General features: G+C 31.2%; 4 protein-coding genes across 4 annotated transcripts; 3 read left to right on the top strand and 1 right to left on the bottom strand.

Annotated features, from left to right (window-relative positions):
* Positions 1 to 210: 210 nt before the first annotated feature.
* On the top strand, positions 211 to 2,459 carry LOC104718583 (ras-related protein RABD2c). The gene is made up of 8 exons (XM_010436349.3): positions 211 to 534; positions 1,016 to 1,088; positions 1,314 to 1,361; positions 1,447 to 1,494; positions 1,594 to 1,665; positions 1,758 to 1,913; positions 2,002 to 2,105; positions 2,179 to 2,459. The coding sequence occupies exons 1-8, from the start codon at positions 521 to 523 to the stop codon at positions 2,270 to 2,272; spliced, it is 609 nt and encodes a 202-aa protein (XP_010434651.1). The 5' UTR covers positions 211 to 520; the 3' UTR covers positions 2,273 to 2,459.
* Positions 2,460 to 2,537: 78 nt separating this feature from the next.
* LOC104718584 (RGG repeats nuclear RNA binding protein B) lies at positions 2,538 to 4,924 on the bottom strand. The gene is made up of 7 exons (XM_010436350.3): positions 4,491 to 4,924; positions 3,889 to 4,195; positions 3,741 to 3,806; positions 3,513 to 3,645; positions 3,265 to 3,423; positions 3,111 to 3,161; positions 2,538 to 2,997 (listed from the first exon to the last, which is right to left on the bottom strand). Exons 1-7 carry the CDS (start codon positions 4,645 to 4,647, stop codon positions 2,707 to 2,709), a joined length of 1,164 nt encoding a protein of 387 aa, XP_010434652.2. The 5' UTR covers positions 4,648 to 4,924; the 3' UTR covers positions 2,538 to 2,706.
* A 10,280-nt stretch (positions 4,925 to 15,204) lies between these two features.
* Positions 15,205 to 17,044, top strand: LOC104718585 (ubiquitin carboxyl-terminal hydrolase 3). The gene is made up of 9 exons (XM_010436351.3): positions 15,205 to 15,406; positions 15,542 to 15,673; positions 15,777 to 15,821; positions 15,937 to 16,042; positions 16,141 to 16,199; positions 16,283 to 16,357; positions 16,449 to 16,497; positions 16,597 to 16,673; positions 16,765 to 17,044. Exons 1-9 carry the CDS (start codon positions 15,329 to 15,331, stop codon positions 16,849 to 16,851), a joined length of 708 nt encoding a protein of 235 aa, XP_010434653.1. The 5' UTR covers positions 15,205 to 15,328; the 3' UTR covers positions 16,852 to 17,044.
* A 268-nt stretch (positions 17,045 to 17,312) lies between these two features.
* Positions 17,313 to 19,112, top strand: LOC104718586 (ubiquitin carboxyl-terminal hydrolase 3-like). Its single transcript, XM_010436352.3, has 9 exons — positions 17,313 to 17,486; positions 17,626 to 17,757; positions 17,860 to 17,904; positions 17,998 to 18,103; positions 18,202 to 18,260; positions 18,351 to 18,425; positions 18,512 to 18,560; positions 18,660 to 18,736; positions 18,850 to 19,112. The coding sequence occupies exons 1-9, from the start codon at positions 17,412 to 17,414 to the stop codon at positions 18,934 to 18,936; spliced, it is 705 nt and encodes a 234-aa protein (XP_010434654.1). The 5' UTR covers positions 17,313 to 17,411; the 3' UTR covers positions 18,937 to 19,112.
* Positions 19,113 to 19,349: the final 237 nt, after the last annotated feature.

Raw genomic sequence — 19,349 nt, forward strand, 5'->3', positions numbered from 1 at the left:
GAAGCTAAATTATCGAATCATATTGTAATATAATTTATATATAGTTACTTTTATATGTATTTAAGAAAAAAAGAAAATGTCTAATTTATTAACCGCCGAAATTCAAACCAAAATCCAGATTAGAGAACAAAAGCAAATTAGATTCGAATTATTATTAATGTCTTTAATAATTTAGCTTATTGTTTTGTATCGTATCGTATCGTATATCATGTGGGATTAGAAAAAGTGACGAGAAGTAAGAAAAGAAAAAAATTGAAACTTTCTCCACCACGCATCTGCTGGGTTGGCGTAGACACGTCAGCAATTCAAACAAAAAAAAGACGCATATAAACATGTTGTGATGTGTGTGGCCCTTTCTCATTTCTTAACAACGTCGTCTGCACAAACCGATCGTTCTACGTCTCTCTCCTCACCGACGAAGATCATTCACTGCCCCTTTTCTCTGTTTTAATCGGTGGAATCCTCTCGTCTTCATTTTTTTTTCTCTTCTCGGTAGATCGATCCAGCTACGAGATCAACCATGAATCCTGAATAGTAAGAACCTTCTTCTTCTTCTCTTATCGTTCAGATCGAATTAGCGTCTTTGAAATTTATTACGTGCGATGTAGTTTACTTTCTCTTTCGATTTTGGTTTTGGTTTGGATAGCAAATTTTTTCGTTGATGATGATGATGGCGTTGCTATTCTAATCTGATCGATTTCGAGATGAAGTCTCGTTTTCGTTGGATCGGGCTTTTGATTAGATCTAGAAATAAAATTGGTTGAGATCTGTTGTTCATCTTCATCTTTATTTTTGTATTCACAGACGATTTGAAATTTCATACTCGATTTGGTTTAAAGAGCATGAGATTGAATTTCGTGATTACTGTGATTCGAGTGATTACTGTGAATCTATGCGCTTCTTTCTCAATGTTTTACAAGATGTGTGTATTGAAATATGATAGCTGGAGAAATTATCATCAATGCTTATTACTGATGTGTGTCTTATGCTTCACACTTACTCATTTGATCTTCAGTGACTATTTGTTCAAGCTTTTGCTTATTGGTGATTCTGGTGTTGGAAAGTCATGCTTGCTTCTAAGGTTTGCTGTAAGTAATTTCATCTCTCTTTTTGAGATTAATTGCCACAAACTTTTTTTGAGCTTCTGACTTCTGAGAATCAGATGCTGGACATTAGTTTATGCTTCACACTAAGCTCTACTTCAGTTTGTGCCTTTTTTATGATACAAAAAATTGGTTTCTCTATGAAGTATTAAGTGCCATCATTGTTGGTCTACTGAAGTGGTTTTCACAATTTTTTTGGTATATGTGTAGGATGATTCCTACCTGGATAGCTACATCAGTACCATTGGTGTTGACTTTGTAAGTCTCTTACACTTTTCTATTATTGGACATGCATGAATCATGAATCATGAAGGTTTTAAATTTTGTAACGACGTTATTGCAGAAAATCCGCACAGTTGAACAAGATGGAAAGACCATCAAACTCCAGATTGTAAGTTGTGTACTCGAGTAGTGTCAGTGTCACAACCACTTGTAATTTTTGTATGCGCATATGATCATACTCTACTTTTTACGATTATCATTTATGCAGTGGGATACGGCAGGCCAAGAACGTTTCAGAACGATCACCAGCAGTTACTACAGAGGAGCTCATGGAATAATTGTATGTTCATTTATCATACTTGCGTTGTCTTCATGATATCTGACATCCGTCAATGAGACTGAACCGTTTGTGTTGTTTTCATTTCTTGTCAGGTGACTTATGATGTAACAGATCAAGAAAGCTTCAACAACGTCAAGCAATGGCTTAATGAAATCGACCGCTATGCTAGTGAGAATGTTAACAAGCTACTGGTTGGGAACAAGTGTGATCTCACATCACAGAAAGTTGTATCCACTGAGACAGCCAAGGTAATATCTATGCTACAGTAAGGTTTTTTTACAGTCTTGTCTAAGTTGTCTCCAGGATTTTACTGAATTATTTGTTCTGCCAACACAGGCTTTCGCAGATGAACTTGGAATCCCATTCTTGGAAACAAGTGCCAAGAATGCTACCAATGTCGAAGAAGCTTTCATGGCCATGACTGCTGCCATCAAGACAAGGTAAACTCATTGCCAAGCTCATGCACTGATTACAGTTGTTAATCAGCCTTTAACCCGGTTTTGTGTCTTGCAGAATGGCAAGCCAACCTGCAGGAGGATCCAAGCCACCAACAGTCCAGATCCGAGGACAACCTGTGAACCAGCAATCAGGCTGCTGCTCCTCTTGATTCGATTTGGTAACACACTTAACATATATTATCATTCGTTTGCATGTAAGACATCTGGATATCGTTGCTTTCTTAAATCTTTTTGTATTTGGTTTTTCATTTCTTCACGTATGTCTAAAAAGCTTTGAAATTCTTTGTAATGGTACTTGGAACAATAAACTCCTTTAGTAAAGTTTCTTCATGCTTATCAAAGAGTTGTAGAACAAAAAGAAACTAATTGAAATAAATTAAAAACCTGAAAAATTACAGCAAAATTGGAAACTGGTTTAGCTAACTTGTTTAATTTGAAAAACGGTGGGTTCGTAACACAAAAATCCTTCAGCTCTCTCATGGGAAAAGTAAATCAATAGCAATGAAATCAGAAGAACAAAATCCAAACCGAGTGAGAGATTACAGCGACAAAAGAGACCAGACGGAAGCGGAACCCGACAGTCTTACTTACCCAAAGTAGGGAACTGTGCAGTGTCCTCAATGGCCGGTGCAGCAGGTTCTCTGTAACTCGGGTTTCCTCCTCTTTGTCCACGTCCTCCCTCATTGGCTGGGGCTCTGTAATTCTGGTTTCCTCCTCCTCTTTGTCCACGTCCTCCTTCATTGGGGCCAGCAGCTCCTCCGTTCTTCTGGTTTCCTTCTCGTTGTCCACGTCCTCCCCTGCCACCACGGTAACCACCTCTTGGGTAGTACCTTTCTCCATTTGCAGGTTTCAGAAACTCATTTATGCTCAAAGACTACAATACCAAAAAAAGTAAAAGCAATGAGACAGAATTCGAATGAAATGAGTAATGCTTCTCTATTTACTAGTAACTAAATTAAATGAGAAAAACATTGGTAAACTAGTAACCTTCTTGGTCTTCTCTTCTCTCTCCATAACACGCTTGTCCTTCTCTGTTCCCTGAAAATACAATTTCAAGGCTCGATAAGCACACAGACTAAAGTAGATCACTGAGACTAGAATAATATACTAAAAAGTGGAAAGGGGTTGTCCAGATATTTACCAGCTTGATGAAGACTTCATCGTTGTTGCTCTTTTTGCTTGAGAGCTGTTGCATGGCCTCAAAAGCTTTTGTGTCAACCTTCCTCTCCTCAACCTTGGTTGCTTGCAGAGCTTTCTTCTTCTCCTCCAAAACCTTCTCATACTCTTCCAAAGTCATCTCCTACAAACAGCAAATTTGCATTAAAAAACCAAACATTCTTCTCAAGGTGTTAATATACACAGATATGAGTTCAAGAGATGATACGGTACCTTGTTCTCAGGCTCCTTCTCCGGTTGCTCTTCAGCAGGTGTCTCTTTGTTCGCATCAGTTGCTTCACCTTCACCACCTTGCTTCTCAACAGTCACATTCTTCTCCACAGCAGCTGTGGATTCGTCAGTCACCCTAGAGATTCGAAGAACACGTTCATTATTCAAACAACAAACAAAACAGAAAACACATATCTACAAAGAAAATTCTATTTTTAATAGAATACTTACGGAGCAATATCATCTTCAGTGGTTCCCCAGTTGCCACGGCCAGCACCATCACGTTTAAACTCACTTCTACTCAACAATAAGTTTACCATTACAAACCACACGAAACCAACCAACCAGGACAAGACTAGCAATTAAGAAGATTGCTTACCCGTGACCAGTTCCACTGTGACGCTCAAAGTTCCTACGTGGGCGTTCAAAGTCACCTGATTCACCATTGTTGAAGCCTCCACGACGACCACCGCGATCACCACCACGGTATCCACCAACAGACCCACCACGTCTTGCTCCATCTCCTTCTTCTGAGCGCCTGTTGTAGCCCCCACCATATCCGTTTTCATTGGCAGGAGCATCAGTGTTCCTGGAATCCCTGTTGTATCCACCACCTCTGCCACGACCATTACCACCTCCACGTCCACCTCCACGACCTCCAGCAGGACCGTTCTTGGCCTCCCTCACTACTCAAATTAAAGAAAATGTAACATCTGATTAGATAAACTATATAGAAAAAGAATCAACATCTCTACAACGACCAATCTAAGTCAATCATATCTGAATTTTACAGTCTAATCTATTGATTCAGGAAAATGAAAAAGGTTGTCATATCATCACCACACCAATCAACAAGTTTGACTTACACACTAAATCAAAGACTGAGCAACACATCCAACTATATATATCCTAATCTAGCCTACTCTAATCTAATATAAAACTTAAGAGAATTGAATAGAAGATAATAAGAAAAAAACTTACCAGCTTGAGTAGGAGGAGCAGGCTTGGTGGGAAACTTTCCAGACTTAGCAGGCTGAACAGGAGCAGATTTCTCAACCTTCAATGGCTTAGCCGCAACGATTTGGCTAGGATCCTCTGAGTCATCGTCCAAGAGATTGAAGGGGTTCAAAGTCGCCATTTTTTTCCCGGTCCGATTGAATCGAAAGAGAAACTTGTCCCGAGATTATTTAAGAAGGGTTTTGTGGTTGAAGACTGAAAAAACCTTATTGCATATACGAATCCATGAAGAAAAAAAATCAGAATCAGAATCGAAGATATGATCCGGACAGCGTTGTTTAGACGCCCAACAGAGTAAGTGTGACAGGAAAGAAGAGAGGGTTGGAGAGAATAAGCTGCGAGAGAACGAAATACAAAACCCTAGGGCATGTGTATGAAGTATATACACACTGAAACCTAATTTTGAAACTATCCGCTGCTTGAGTATTTATTGGGCCTGGCCCAATAATTGTACTGTCTTTGTTTAGCAACTATTTTTTTTTTCAACTAATTGTAATCCATAACTGAAAATCTCAAATGGTATTAAAAAGGTTAAACAAAAAAAATCTCCCATTAATTTCTATATATTTATATACTAGATAAGGCCCGCGTATTAACAACGCGGATACAAATTTAAAAAAATTATTGAGAATAATTAAATAGTTATAGACATGTTTTTAGATTTTATCTTGTAACATTTTAATATTGAACATGAACTTCTCATATTTTATTTTAATACTCTCTCATTTCTATTATCTAAGAGTTTAAAAGCTTTTTGCATTATTTTATAATATTTTCTCAAATTTCTATGTACAATTTTTATTAATATAACAATTTATGACTATATGAACTATGCAATATATTTTTTCGGGAAAACGATCTATTTTCCAACAAAAAGTATCATATCAAGCTAGATAAAGCTCAATCTTTGATCAACAGAAGAAAATCATTATGTTCTTTTTTTTTTCTTTTAGTTTTAATTAATTTAATTTGGTTTAAATTAGGTTATATTTCTTTTATTATTTTATTTAGTTGGTTCAGTAAATACCCACAACCGATGTTTGTGGGTATTTAGGTGAAAACTATGTTTCAAAGGAGATTTCGATCTTGAACTATGTAGTCTGAGAGATATAGATTGAGAAATATTTTCTCGGAGATATATAGCACGTGGTAATAGATTGAGCTCTATCTGGCTTGATATAATATTCTCTTGGAGAAATATATCGTTTTCCGTATATTTTCTTATTGGTTAAAGTTTTATAAATGACATAGTATTTATTGTTTATTAATGTTTGTGTTTTTATCCAAAAAAACTTATAGGACATGGAGTACCATTTAAATATCTATAACATCGTAATAAACCATATTTTAAGTTTAATTATACATTTCATTTTAATGCATAGAACTAAATATTTTATATCAAACACAATTAATAAATCATATCAAGTCTATATCTTAGTAAGAATTGAAAATACAAATAAAAATTAACAAAATATAATTCACAATAAAACTGAATCAACATATTTAAGATATATTTGTTATGTTGTTATCTCATAAGTACTAATTTTAACTCATTTCATAATCAAATTTAAATAAGTGAAAGTTATAAAATAAAAACATATATAAAGATATATAGACATTACCAACAAATTAGTGAAGATTCATTCCTATAAATTATAATTTATTTCGTATTATCTTATTTTTTAACATATGCATTACAAAAATACATGTGTTCTAATTATAAAATCCATTATTCTTGAATCAATTTTTTAAAAATGATACGTATTAATATTTAAAAAATTTTTAATCTAAAATAAATTTCATCGTTAGACATTCAATTTAGTAATCACATTTAACTATCTATTTCATCGTAAAACCATAATTCACTTCTTCATGTATTAGAGTTAAAATTTTAATATAAAAAACTAATATGAGCATCATTTGAGATAATATGTATATTGGTTAGTATTTTAAATTTAAGAATAAACAATCAGTAAAAAAAATCAGTTATCATCCACACAAAATTTGGAAATTCAAAAATATCCTAAATATTATTCTACTATATGTCGTAATTTCATAACTAATACTTTTGTCAGTTTTCATCAATTAACCAAAAATTCATTCCTACAAACTCAGTTTTTCTATTTTTCTTTCAGGTTTCTCATATTACTACATGCATTAAAATCTTTAAAATAAAACATACAAACCTATATTAATACACATCATGTATTGATTTTTTTTTAAAGTTTATTACTCTTTCAAGGTTTTGTGTGCTTACTTACAATAAAAATTTTATATTATAACGATAAATACAATTTATGTTAAATAACTTATGTTATTCGACTAAAATTATGTTAAATAACTTCTGTTATTCTTTTTAACTTTGTTATTCATTATTTATTGATTAATATACATGTTTAATTAATTTCGTTTTTGTTAATACATGTCAAATTTTATTGAGAACACATGTATAATATAATTAGAAAGTATATTGATTTTTGTTAGTTTTCTTTTTTGATTTAGAAAAATAATGTTTTTATATAATATAAACATGTCAAATTCTGTAAATAAAATTAGACACGTGTCATGATCTAATCAATATATTTGACACGTGTCACTATCTTGTTAATGAGTAACTTTGACATTTTTTAATATATAAACACTAGATTAGGACGCGCCCGATGTGCGGGTTTAGAGTTTTTTAAATAAAATTAAATTTAACAAAGAATATAAAATATTTTTTTTAGTAAGTAGAAACTATCTATAAAAAGAAATTGATACACGGAGTTGTCCAATATGATATTTGATGTAAATGGTGCGACTATGCGGTTGAGACTATTATTCATATTTTCTTTGAATACCCTCGCTCTTGTGAAGTTTGGGATTTATCTCTGATTCTGGTCTCATATCAGAGGGTTTTTCATATGAGTCGGTGTACTCGAATTTGGATTTTGTTTTCTGGAGGGGTGCCTCTCAACAGGATGATCATGATCAGCTTCTACAATCTGGAAGACCAAAAATAAAAAAGTTTTTCAAGGTTTAGAGATCGAGGTGAATGATATAATCGCTCAGGCTTTGGGCGATAAATTAGCCTGGGAAGAGACGTTCTCTTTTACGGCAGTCATGTCAGCTCCATCTCCGTCTTCGAATGTCCAAATTTCTCACATGGTTGTCAGATTGATGATTCTTGGAAAGCAACCAATATGCATTCAGGATTTGGTTGGTGGTGTTGCGTTGGGGAGGAGTGAACCTTGTTGTTGGAGGCCAAGTGGGTGGGCATTTTAACTGAACTGATCCGAACCGAACCGATCCAACCGAACTCAAACCGACCCAAACCAAACCCAATCCTACTCTCAAACCATTTGGTTAATTTTTTTCTCAACCCAAATGGTTCGGTTTGGTTCGGTTTAAACCCAAACCGAACTGATAACCCAATGTGCTTTTTATTAACTAATTTAATTAATAATATTCATAACTTTTGTATAATATGTAATCATAATCTTATATTCTTTATGAATTCAATTATGTTAAATTAGATTTAATTATTTCTAAAACTTTAACCCTAGGTTTTAAAGAGTAAAATTGTAAATAACTCCAAAGTTCTTATAAGAAATTAGACTTTTCTATCTTCTTATGTTGTTTAATTTGTTTCATGTTTATTTTATTCTAATTACTAAACATTTAATAATAATATTGTTATTATTTTTAGGTAAAATTTTATGGATTCTTTGAATTATTCAACTTACAACTTCTTGTTTACTTTATACATATTATTATCAAAGGACAATGAATTTTGTTTTGTTACATTAATTGATTTGTAAACCGAATGAAATCGAACCAAATTAGAGCCAAGCCGAACCAAATCAAACCGAACATAAACCAACCCAAACACAAACCAAACCGAACTAACTTTGGTTGAGTATGGTTAGAGTTTTATGAAAACCGAATTAATCAAACTGAACTGAACCCAAACCGAATCCAAACTTAAACCGAAATGCCCACCCCTAAGTTGGAGCCCCTCCCCCTACATTCGGAGTTAGAAGCATTGTTGTGGGTCATGGAGCGGATACATGCTGTAGGGATCGTTTGTCAACATTTCAAGACAGATTGTGTTGAGTTACTCACTATTGTGCAGTCCCTGAAGATTGGTCATCCTTCTCAAACCTGATCGATGAGTTTAACTCGTTGGAGTCCTTCCCACTATTCTATATCTCTTGGATCCCGCGTGATTCAAATACGAAGGCAGATTATCTTCTTTGTGCATCGCGTTCTCTTATCTCTAAAGTTTCTTTTGTAAACCCCTTCCCTTGAGCTTGGACAACTAACCAATGATTTTCCTTTTAATTTATTGTTTGGTTAGATGAGTTCAAAATTATTAAAATTAAATTAAATTTAGCAAAGAATATATACATTTTTCAAGTACATTTAGCAAATAAATCCTGAACTTGCCACCTATTTACAAGACTGTCATTGTATTAAATATTTTTAATTTTAATTTATAAATATGGTTTGATCAGATTACTCTCTTTTATGTTTTTGGCAAATTCCATATGATATAAGCTTCCCGATTTTTTATACAATTAATCCCCCCCTAATCGCAACTTTCCTAAACAATTAGAATCACTACCATTATCATTAAATATTTGATTCCTAATTAATTAAATCTATATGTACATTCTCAAACAAAATTTTCCCACTACTCACATTTCCTAAACAACCTATTATAATTAATTTACTAATCTCATTTACCTATTAACAACAATATTTTCCCCATAATCCAGTTTCCAAAAAAATAGGCCTACGCATTAAACGTTTTGATTTACCTTGGAGGAAGATCATAACCAAGATTTGTGATGTCGACGCATTGATTCCCGATCATATCCCAAGCATATTCCAAAAATAAACAAATTATATTTATTTTCTTTCTAATTACTTGCTTAATCGGTTTTTCTTTTTTTTTTGTGTAAAGGTTTGTTGGGTCGTCCTTATCGTCCATATAAATATATAATACAGCTAAACCTAGATTATACATCAACAATCACAACTACACAACTCTTGCAAGCTACTTTTGCATTCCTCAAATATGTTTCACCTTACCAAACAGCTTGGAGGGTTTATTTTTTTCTTTTCATGTTAGAAACTATTCTTTGTTATCTTGGTTGAATTATATTTCACTATACAATGTTATGAATAAGCAAATGAGAATTCTGCCTACTCTTTTCCTTAGTTATTCAATAAAGTTTCACCATCTTTTTTTTCATCCTACTTATGCCTAGCTAATATGAACCACATAAGCTTAATAGTATACAATTACAATAAACTAACCTGTTGAGATGATGGTTGCTCTCCTGTTTCAAATTATTCCATCTTTTACTTTAATATAATAGAACGACTGTAAAATGAATCAGCTCATAAAAGTTTATTATTATATAAATGATTACAGTCAAGTACAAGGGAAATTGTTTGAAAACTGGAGTTTTTGAGTTCAGTATTTTTTGAAATAACCTAAAGGCTCTTACATACTTTAAGTTAACAAAACACATTTAGAGTAAACTCAGTAAAGTAAGACTACATCAAGTAATGTACACCAACATAAAGACATTTAGATGGTTCGTTTGATTTACCACATCATATAGTGTATAACTTCATTTGATTTACCACAACATAAAAACATACCCCACGAATATGTTACTTTACCAAAACTAACAACTCTTCTTCTAATATTTTTTTACTGACATAACATAACCGTCATAGTATTACTTAAACAATCCAGAAATATGACTTCTTCATTACAATGATGCTCTTTATTTGCTAATTAAAATTTATTTTAGCCTATAAATCATTTGCAAAATATAAAAATAATAGGTTAGAAATTACTTATATATCAACTTATGGATTAAATCTTTAAAAATACAATAAATTAAATAACTTTAAGAATAAATAAAAATGTAACATGTAAAAATAAAAATTATCTTGTAGGTTACTACAGTAATTTAAGTAAATACTAAATTAAATGCTTCTGCCAAAAAATTGTTTTAGAAAAATTTTAGTTTTGAATATCACGTGACGGGGTTATATAGCAAGACGGATTTGAGTTGATATATATAAATAAAATACTATTAATTTAGTTTTTATCTTATTATTATTTTATTAACACCATCAATCTTAGAATATGAAAAATTTTAATTAAATTACGCTTATGTAAACAAAAATATCATGCAATATACCACAGATTAAATCCTAAAATTAACAATCTAAATACAATTATACGATTTCAAAAACTAAACAAAATCAACAAACAATTATAACTTAAATTTTAGTTTAAGAAAAAATTGCCCAACGGTGTACTGCGGGTGAAAATCTAGTATTTAATTATTTTCATAAGTAAAAACAATGTATAAAAGTAAAGAGATAAACTTTAGTTGTAGAATATAGTTTTTTTTTTGCTATAATATACTAATGTATATCTATTTAAAAACCTACTATATACATTACCACTAAAAAGTGTATTTGTACACACAAATATATTTTACTGTTAAAATATATTATTTAGTCTTTACTACTACCAACAAATTATCTTTATGAACACATTAAATAACCTATTATATGTCTCTTCACTTTAACATTTTTATAGTTACAAAATGCATATGTTAGTATTACATACTCCTATCTTCCTATCTTATATATATTACAATAACAGTCTTTTTGAATAAATTATTTGATTTGTTAAGAAAAAATGAGACGATCTATTTTTTTTTTCAACCATCTTTTTCTTTATGTAAAGGTGAGTATTTATATTTTTAGAAACAGTAATTAATTGTATATTTTCACAATCATTTTTTTATTTTATTTAAAAGTAATCATTTTTCTTGTAAAATTAGCAACTTAAAATTAAAATAAATAAACTATATTATATTTTCGAATTTTATGATATATATATATATAATTTCCTTATAATGATCTTTTTTAATTTTAAAGATGTTTAAATTTTATAATTTTCTTATAATTTCCTTTTAATATTTTTAAAACCGTTAAAGTTTTGTTTTACATATGAAAGTTTACAAAGATTTTTTTTCTTTAAAACATTTTAAATAAAATTAGGTTTTCATTTCTCTATTTTACTTTTATATAAAACCTTTTTATGGTAGGTTTTGAATTTTTACATTTTTATTTTAAATTTTTTTAAATTATGTAATTACAAAACATTATAATTATTGAAACTAATCCAATAAATAAATGTAGCATGTTCTTAGTATAAGTCGAATATAAAAGTGTTTTTAAGGTTCCAAAATTTTGAGTTAATACACTGACATAACAACAAATATCATTGCACCGGTTGTTAAATGCTATCAGTTGTTAAATATTATCTATTTATGCAAAATACTGGTTACACAATTAAAATAATTATTCTATCTATACAATATCAAATGCTAATAATGATATATAAAGAAACAAAAGTTATGATAAAATATCAAAAACTAACAATAAAATTATTCGAAAAAACCTATTTTTTTATTTTTGTGGCGCTTATTAAAACTTATGAGGATTTTCAAATCAAGTCTATTTCTAATAAAGTTTTTTTCCTCACAACAAAATTTTAATAAGTTTATTTGTTTCAACAAAAAAAACAATTGAAGTTTGAACTTCTTCCGATGGTTATGATTATAATTAGCATAAATGAAAGATAGGTTAGCCAATCAACTAGGTGATGATACATGTTAAAAAAATCATTGTTTTCTCTAACTAACCAGAAACAAAATTGTTGGTTAATTGTGTATAGCTTAAGTGTTATATCTAAAATTGAAAAAAAAAATCACATAATAGACGTCAACCTTATATTATGGAAAATGATATTTTTGAAAAGTTTAAATTTGTGAGTAGTTATAATGTGATTGATGGCTTCCAAATGGACTAATTTCGTACATACAATATATTGATTAGTGAGTATTATGCATTAATTGAAAACCAGAAATATTAAATTTAGATAGTATATATATATATATATATATAATTTTCATAGGAAATTATTAAATAATTTTGATCTACTTAAAATTAACTATATTCTATCATATTTATAATTTTATTTTTTGTCTTCAAACTGTACCATAAATATATCTCACGTCTTAAATTTTATTTTAGATAATTTGTTAGAAATGTTCTTTTTGAGATATCAATTTCAAAAATATCTTTTTTTAGCATTTTTATTTTTGTACTCTTTTACACAATTACAATATGTTAAATTAATTTCTAAATTGTTTTTTTTTAGGTTTAGGTTCTCTATTTTATATTTAGGGTATAGTTTTAATGGGTTAGGATTTAATTTTTGGGGTTTGAATTTAGTCGTATATTAAAAAAGAGAATTTTTGAAAATTTACAACATGAAGAGGTATTTTTGATAAATGACTTATGAAAAGGGATATTTTTGAATATGACTTTAAATTTAATATATCAAATTAGGCTCCTAATAAAATTTAGAGTGCAAAAGACAATAAAAAGTTAGAAAGGGAAGAAAATTTGATAGAGCAAACAAGTATCGAAGCATAGTGGATGTTGTAGAGATAAGTATCAAGTAGCATAACTAAAAAAAGATAAAGATACCAATATTGAATAGCAGCAAGCTTAGCCAGAACTTTCTAGATCATCAATCTTAAAGGTAGCTAGCTAATGTGAGTAGGTTAGGTCTAGATCATCAATCCTAACCTCTGCAGCCTCATTGCTTTGTAGGTTAGGCGACAAGCAAGTTTGTCTCTGTATCTAATTTCTTGTAAATCTCTGTTCTCATTGCTCAGCTTTATCCCTCTGGCCACATGGTATGGGTAATTTGCTTGCGTCCCATTTGCAAACTTAGGGGGACCCTACCCGTAGAATACCCTTCCCCCAAATATTAGTCTCAGATCCCTTTATAGGTCTGGGAATTTACTCCCAGTTAACAAAAAAAAAAAATATATATATATATATATATATTAACATTTTTGAAGTACATTTTGTGTTATGCCCTTTAAGTTTTGCTTATTTAAATTTTTATTTATAACATTAACCCCTATAAAAATTCCATAAATATTGCAGAGAAACTCAAATACTAAACTTTCTTAAATCGACCAACATTTGTTACATTTATTGCCATAAAATCTTAACAATATCTATACATTCCGATTTTTTCAAAAACAGCTCTATCCATCAAAGTTTTAATCCCATAAAATCACCAAAACTATGTTTAGAGATTTTGTTTGTATAGACTTTCTATAGAAATTTTTGCTTTACATATTTTGATTGTAAAATGTAGATTTAGTCATCTACATTACTTGATTTAAGGTACTTAGGGGTTGATTCCTCAGATTTCTCAAATTATAATAAATAAAACTAAATAATTATCCCGTGGTGTTTCTATAAATTGAAGTACATTTGGTTTCCTTTAAGTTATACTTATTTACAAAATTAATCTTTAAAAAATTGCACATACAAACAGAATCAATTAGATTCCTAAAATGTCTATACAAATTTGGTTTATAATTTCCTAAAACAATTTATATATTAAGAAATTTATTACACTTAATAACATATGCCAAAAATATCTATACAATATTTTCTTCTTTTAAAAACTCTAATATTCAGAATAACTATATTTTTTCATATGAACAATTAAAAATACAAAGTTAAATCTAATAAATTGGAGTATTTATAATATAAATTAATATGCGGTTAAAATCTAGTATATAAACATTTTTGAAGTACATTTTGGTAGCTGCCCTTTTATTTGTACTTATTTACAAAGTTAATCCCTAAAAAAATTTCCAAAAATAGCATTACTTCAGATTTTGTATTCTAAATATTTTACATTCCATTCCAACTAAAAAAAATTACAGCAAAATCAATATGAAAACAGAAATTATGATATATTTAACCACATCCTCTATTATGTTTTGAAGATATTCTATCTTTAATCATTTACAAACAAAGAAAACAACAATTTGATTCCCATTTTGTTTTCTAAAACCTGTGAGCTTTGATTCATAATGTAAGAAGAACTTCGATTCAAATTTATTTAAATTTTATAATTAATATATCTAAACTTAATAAAATTTTAAAATATTATGAATATGTAAAATTAAAAAAGTTTAAAATACTATATAATATGGTTATATAGTAAAATGAGTTATAAAAAGGACATGTTGGAATTAATAAAATATCAATATATTTTTGATAACACGGGTTAAATTCTCATTTTATTATTTTTAAACACTATTAATATTACTTGTCATATGAAATTAAGTTGATTTAACTAAGATTGTGTAAATTAATTAAATCATTAAAAATGTGACTTAATTATAGTGTATAAATGACTTATTATATATTTAGATCTCTTTTTTGTTATAATACTTACAAATCAAAATAGAATCTCAAACACTAAAAAAAAACAAACTAAATATAACAAACAAATAGTCATGAAATATATTACGGGTTAAAAACTAATTTAAACATTTAGTTGCACAAACGGCCGAGAAATTTAGTTATTCCTATATTTACAAAACATTAAATACTGTATTTAAATAACAAATACAATATAAAATAATAATAAAAAAAATTATATACATGGGTTCAAATTTAATCTTGTATATATATAAAGTTTTAACAAAACATTGAGGTCGAAAATTTTATTGGGCCAATATCGTTTAAGTACCGCTTATTAAATGGGCTTTAGTGGGCATCGTTCTGGGATGTTGAGGGCTTCGTATCTTGGTGCCGAAGAATTGCTCTGAGAGATTGATTTCTTCTGCAAAATTCGATCGAGAGGGAAACAGTAAAGTGACGAGAGACATCCGTAAATGGCGAACGTAGTAGACGAAGGCTATTCAGCTAAGAAATGGCTTCCACTTGAAGCTAATCCAGATGTTATAAATCAGGTGTTGCTTTTTTACTCCCCAATTTTCCCTTCTGAATCCTCAAAAGCATTCGTCGATTCTCGTCTCCGATCACCGGAAAAAAAAATGGTTTCTTAGAAGGTTTTTTTCAGTGATTGTTCGTATTGGTTTGTACAGTATCTTTGGGGACTTGGTCTTGATCCAGATGAAGCAGAGTGCAATGATGTATTTGGGTTAGACGACGAACTTCTTGAGATGGTTCCAAAGCCTGTTCTTGCTGTACTCTTTCTTTACCCCATCACCAAAAAGGTATCTTCTTTGCAACAATACCATCATCTATGATTCTGAATTCTGATCATATCTTCATTGAAAAAAAAATAAAACCCTTTTTTTTTTTTTTGTTGCTATGTAGTGTGAAGAAGAAAGAATCCAGCAAGACAAAGAAATCAGGGAAAAGGTGAGTTTTTTTTTTAATCTGATTAACATCTGATTTGGTTTAAGAAAAGGAACCCTTTGTCTCTGTAGTGAAGTTTCGTTAATGGTTTTGTTGTGTGGATGAATGATATTGATAGCTGCATAGTGACAAAGTCTACTTTATGAAACAAACCGTGGATAATGCTTGTGGAACCATTGGTCTTCTTCATGCTATTGGGAATATTACCTCCGAAATCAAACTCTGTGAGTTAGTTATCTTCAGGCTTTCTTTGTGCTTCTTCTTTAATCTAAGGATATGAGTCCTTAATGGGTTATCACTTTCTCCTTTCTTTTTTTTTTAGCTGAGGGATCGTTCTTGGATAGATTCTTCAAATCCACTGCCAATATGAGTCCTATCGAGGTGTTTCTCTATCTTGTCTTTCTCCTATATATTTGATCTTTCTAGTGTGTTTGTGTCTAATGTCTCTATGTAAACTCTGATAGCGTGCAAGGTATCTTGAGAATGACAGTCAAATAGAAGATGCTCATTCTGTAGCTGTTACAGCTGGTGATACACCGGTAACTTCTCCAACTCCCATTAATGCTAATGTATCTGTGGCTTGTTTATTTGGATCTTACATTGGTTGTTTTTACTTTTCCCCATCTTCAGGCTCCAGATGACGTGGACACGCATTTCATCTGTTTAGCTTGTGTAGATGGTAACAAATTTTTATATCAATACCAAAATGAATATACTGAAATCAAACTCACTTCCAAGTTGGCACTAAATTGTGACACTCTGTTACCATATAATGCAGGTGAGCTGTATGAACTTGATGGAGATAGGGCAGGTCCAGTTTCACATGGGGCTTCCTCTCCAGCTACCTTGTTGCAGGTACTGTAAACCCTTCACTCTTTAAGCTTAGACAATACCTATATATAGCTTTGATGTACATCTTTGGTAATATTATTATACACGCTTGCAGGACGCAGCAAAAGTGATAAAGAAGATAATCGAGAAGAATCCGGGTTCTCTCAACTTCAATGTGATAGCCATCTCTAAGAAAGCCTGAGAGACTCTTCTCAAGAAGCAAATCTCCCTTAGTCTTGTTTCTGAGTTGATGATTTACTCCGATTCTCTCTTTTTGTACATTCTGAATCTTCAGTTCTTGTTTCAGAATAATGTGGTTGACAATCATTGCCATATTTGTAGATCAATGGAAACAGTAGAACACACATTCGAATCATACTGTCTTTTTAGATTCATATCTTGTATTTCCATGGATAACGCAGACTACACAGTTGCCGATTACTCACGCAATAAGGCCTATAATATCACCACTGTCATGCTTTTCTCTTTGTGAATTTCACCACCTGATTGTTTTCGGCTTTTTTGCACAAGTGCTCGAAACAAATTAAAATCAAATGAGTTTTGAGTACCACCACAACTCGTGATTTTAGGATTGCAAATATCACAATGGGCCAGGCCCGTTAATAGCATTATATGGGCTTGATTCTCGAATGATTCAAGGGTTTAGTACTTCGGAGGCGAAGTGTATGTTGTTTTCTTATAGAAAGATTGATTTCTCTTCTGCAAAAACTTCGATCGAAAGAGACGAAGAAAGATCCGAAGATGGCGACCGCAGTCGAGGGTTCTTCAACTAAGAGATGGCTTCCACTTGAAGCCAACCCAGATGTTATGAATCAGGTATTGCTTCACTCTCCAAATTTTATCCCTTCTGGTTCCGCTAATTACTCCTCCGATCACCGGAATTTCGAAAATTTGGGGAAGAATCTTAGGTTATTGTTAGTAATTCCTTAATCGTATCGTATCGGGGTCTGTACAGTTTCTATGGGGACTTGGTCTAGTCCCAGATGAAGCAGAGTGCAATGATGTGTTTGGCTTAGACGATGAACTTCTTGAGATGGTTCCAAAGCCTGTTCTTGCTGTTCTCTTCCTTTACCCCATCACCAAAAAGGTCTCTCTCTCTCTATTATGTAATTTATCAATTTTGTAAATCCATGTTTGATTCTGTATAATTTTTGATTGAATTTTTGAAACCTTGTTGTGATCTCTGTAGAGTGAAGAAGAGAGAATCGAGCAAGACAAGGAAATCAAGGAAAAGGTTAGTTTGTTGTTACATGAGAAGGAACCTTTGTTTCTGTTAATCTACTTCTCTCATTCTGTGGTTCTTTTGTTGGATGAATGAATTGAATAGGCTCATAGTGATAAAGTCTACTTCATGAAACAAACTGTGGGTAATGCTTGTGGAACCATTGGCCTCCTTCATGCTATTGGGAACATTACCTCTGAAATCAAAATCTGTGAGTTTTGCTCAAACTTTATTATATGTGCTTTTCTTCTTCTTTAATCTGAGGATATGAATAGATATAACATTCTCTCCTTGCTTTTTTTCTTTTAGCTGAGGGATCGTTCCTGGATAAATTCCTTAAATCCACTGCCAACATGACTCCTATGGAGGTGCTTTGTTATCTTCTTCTTTCTATCTTACTATCAATTCTGAGTGTGTTGTTTGCTTTGTGTCTAATGTTTTTCTGGATACTTTGATAGCGTGCAAGGTATCTTGAGAATGACAGTCAGATAGAAGATGCTCATTCTGTAGCTGTTACAGCTGGTGATACACCGGTAACTTCTCACCTCCCATTCATGCTAATGTATCTTGTTCATTTTGGATCTTACATTGGTTTTTACTCTTTTTATTCCATCTTCAGGCTTCAGACGGCGTAGACACGCATTTCATCTGTTTAGCTTGTGTAGAAGGTAACATATTCTCACATTAACACCCAAAGTGAAATCAAACTCACTTCTTAATTGGCACTAATTTATGGAACTCCTCCTTTCATTACCCATACATTTCAGGTGAACTCTATGAACTTGATGGAAGAAAGGCAGGACCAATTTCACACGGTGCTTCCTCTCCAGCTACCCTATTGAAGGTACTATAAAACTCTTGAATCTTTGGAACGTACAATGGTATTTCTTATAAGACAAACTGGTAACACTTGCACGTGTTTGATGTATATATCGTGGGTGATACTAAAATTCGCAGGACGCTACTAAAGTGATAAAGAGTATGATTGAGAAGAATCCGGGTTCACTCAACTTCAATGTGATAGCCATCTCGAAGAGAACCTGAAGCTCTTTTTAAGAAAGCAAAGGTCCTTCTTAGTCTTGTTTTTGAGTTTGTGACGTATTGACCCAGACAGATTTTATATCCTTCGTTTTCTGTTTTTCTACATTCTGAACAATTTACAGTTGATGATCATGGTTTAGACTTTTAGATCAGTATAATACTATATCCATTTACAGAAATTTGTATTATGTTTGATGAAAAGAGGAAAAAAAAATCTTAAATAAAAAAAGGTAACTGATGATGAAAAAAGAAATAACTCAGAATAATATATATTATCCTGAATTATTTCCTCATAAAATTGAAAGCAGTTTATCTTATTCTTACATTTATTTATTTTTATTCTTTTGGTCAATGTTTTAACATTTATTAGTTTCCATGATTCTTGGATTTACATTGCTGTATTAGAGAAAGAAATT

This window comes from Camelina sativa, chromosome 10 (genome assembly GCF_030686135.1).
Source record: "Camelina sativa cultivar CO46 ecotype springtype chromosome 10, ASM3068613v1".
NCBI lineage: Eukaryota > Viridiplantae > Streptophyta > Magnoliopsida > Brassicales > Brassicaceae > Camelina > Camelina sativa.

What these genes read in the sequence shown, in the direction of transcription:
- LOC104718583 (XM_010436349.3), top strand. An exon ending in TATCCACTGAGACAGCCAAG is followed by an intron (nt 1,914 to 2,001) that starts GTAATATCTATG and finishes CTGCCAACACAG; the next exon opens with GCTTTCGCAGATGAACTTGG. An exon ending in ACTGCTGCCATCAAGACAAG is followed by an intron (nt 2,106 to 2,178) that starts GTAAACTCATTG and finishes TGTGTCTTGCAG; the next exon opens with AATGGCAAGCCAACCTGCAG.
- LOC104718584 (XM_010436350.3), bottom strand. Translation starts at nt 4,647, where the DNA reads ATGGCGACTTTGAACCCCTTCAATCTCTTGGACGATGACTCAGAGGAT. An exon ending in TGCTCCTCCTACTCAAGCTG is followed by an intron (nt 4,196 to 4,490) that starts GTAAGTTTTTTT and finishes TAATTTGAGTAG; the next exon opens with TGAGGGAGGCCAAGAACGGT. An exon ending in AGAAGGAGCCTGAGAACAAG is followed by an intron (nt 3,424 to 3,512) that starts GTACCGTATCAT and finishes TGCTGTTTGTAG; the next exon opens with GAGATGACTTTGGAAGAGTA.
- LOC104718586 (XM_010436352.3), top strand. Translation starts at nt 17,412, where the DNA reads ATGGCGACCGCAGTCGAGGGTTCTTCAACTAAGAGATGGCTTCCACTT. An exon ending in ACCCAGATGTTATGAATCAG is followed by an intron (nt 17,487 to 17,625) that starts GTATTGCTTCAC and finishes GGGTCTGTACAG; the next exon opens with TTTCTATGGGGACTTGGTCT. An exon ending in ACAAGGAAATCAAGGAAAAG is followed by an intron (nt 17,905 to 17,997) that starts GTTAGTTTGTTG and finishes TGAATTGAATAG; the next exon opens with GCTCATAGTGATAAAGTCTA.
- LOC104718585 (XM_010436351.3), top strand. Translation starts at nt 15,329, where the DNA reads ATGGCGAACGTAGTAGACGAAGGCTATTCAGCTAAGAAATGGCTTCCA. An exon ending in TTTACCCCATCACCAAAAAG is followed by an intron (nt 15,674 to 15,776) that starts GTATCTTCTTTG and finishes GTTGCTATGTAG; the next exon opens with TGTGAAGAAGAAAGAATCCA. An exon ending in CTCCAGCTACCTTGTTGCAG is followed by an intron (nt 16,674 to 16,764) that starts GTACTGTAAACC and finishes ACACGCTTGCAG; the next exon opens with GACGCAGCAAAAGTGATAAA.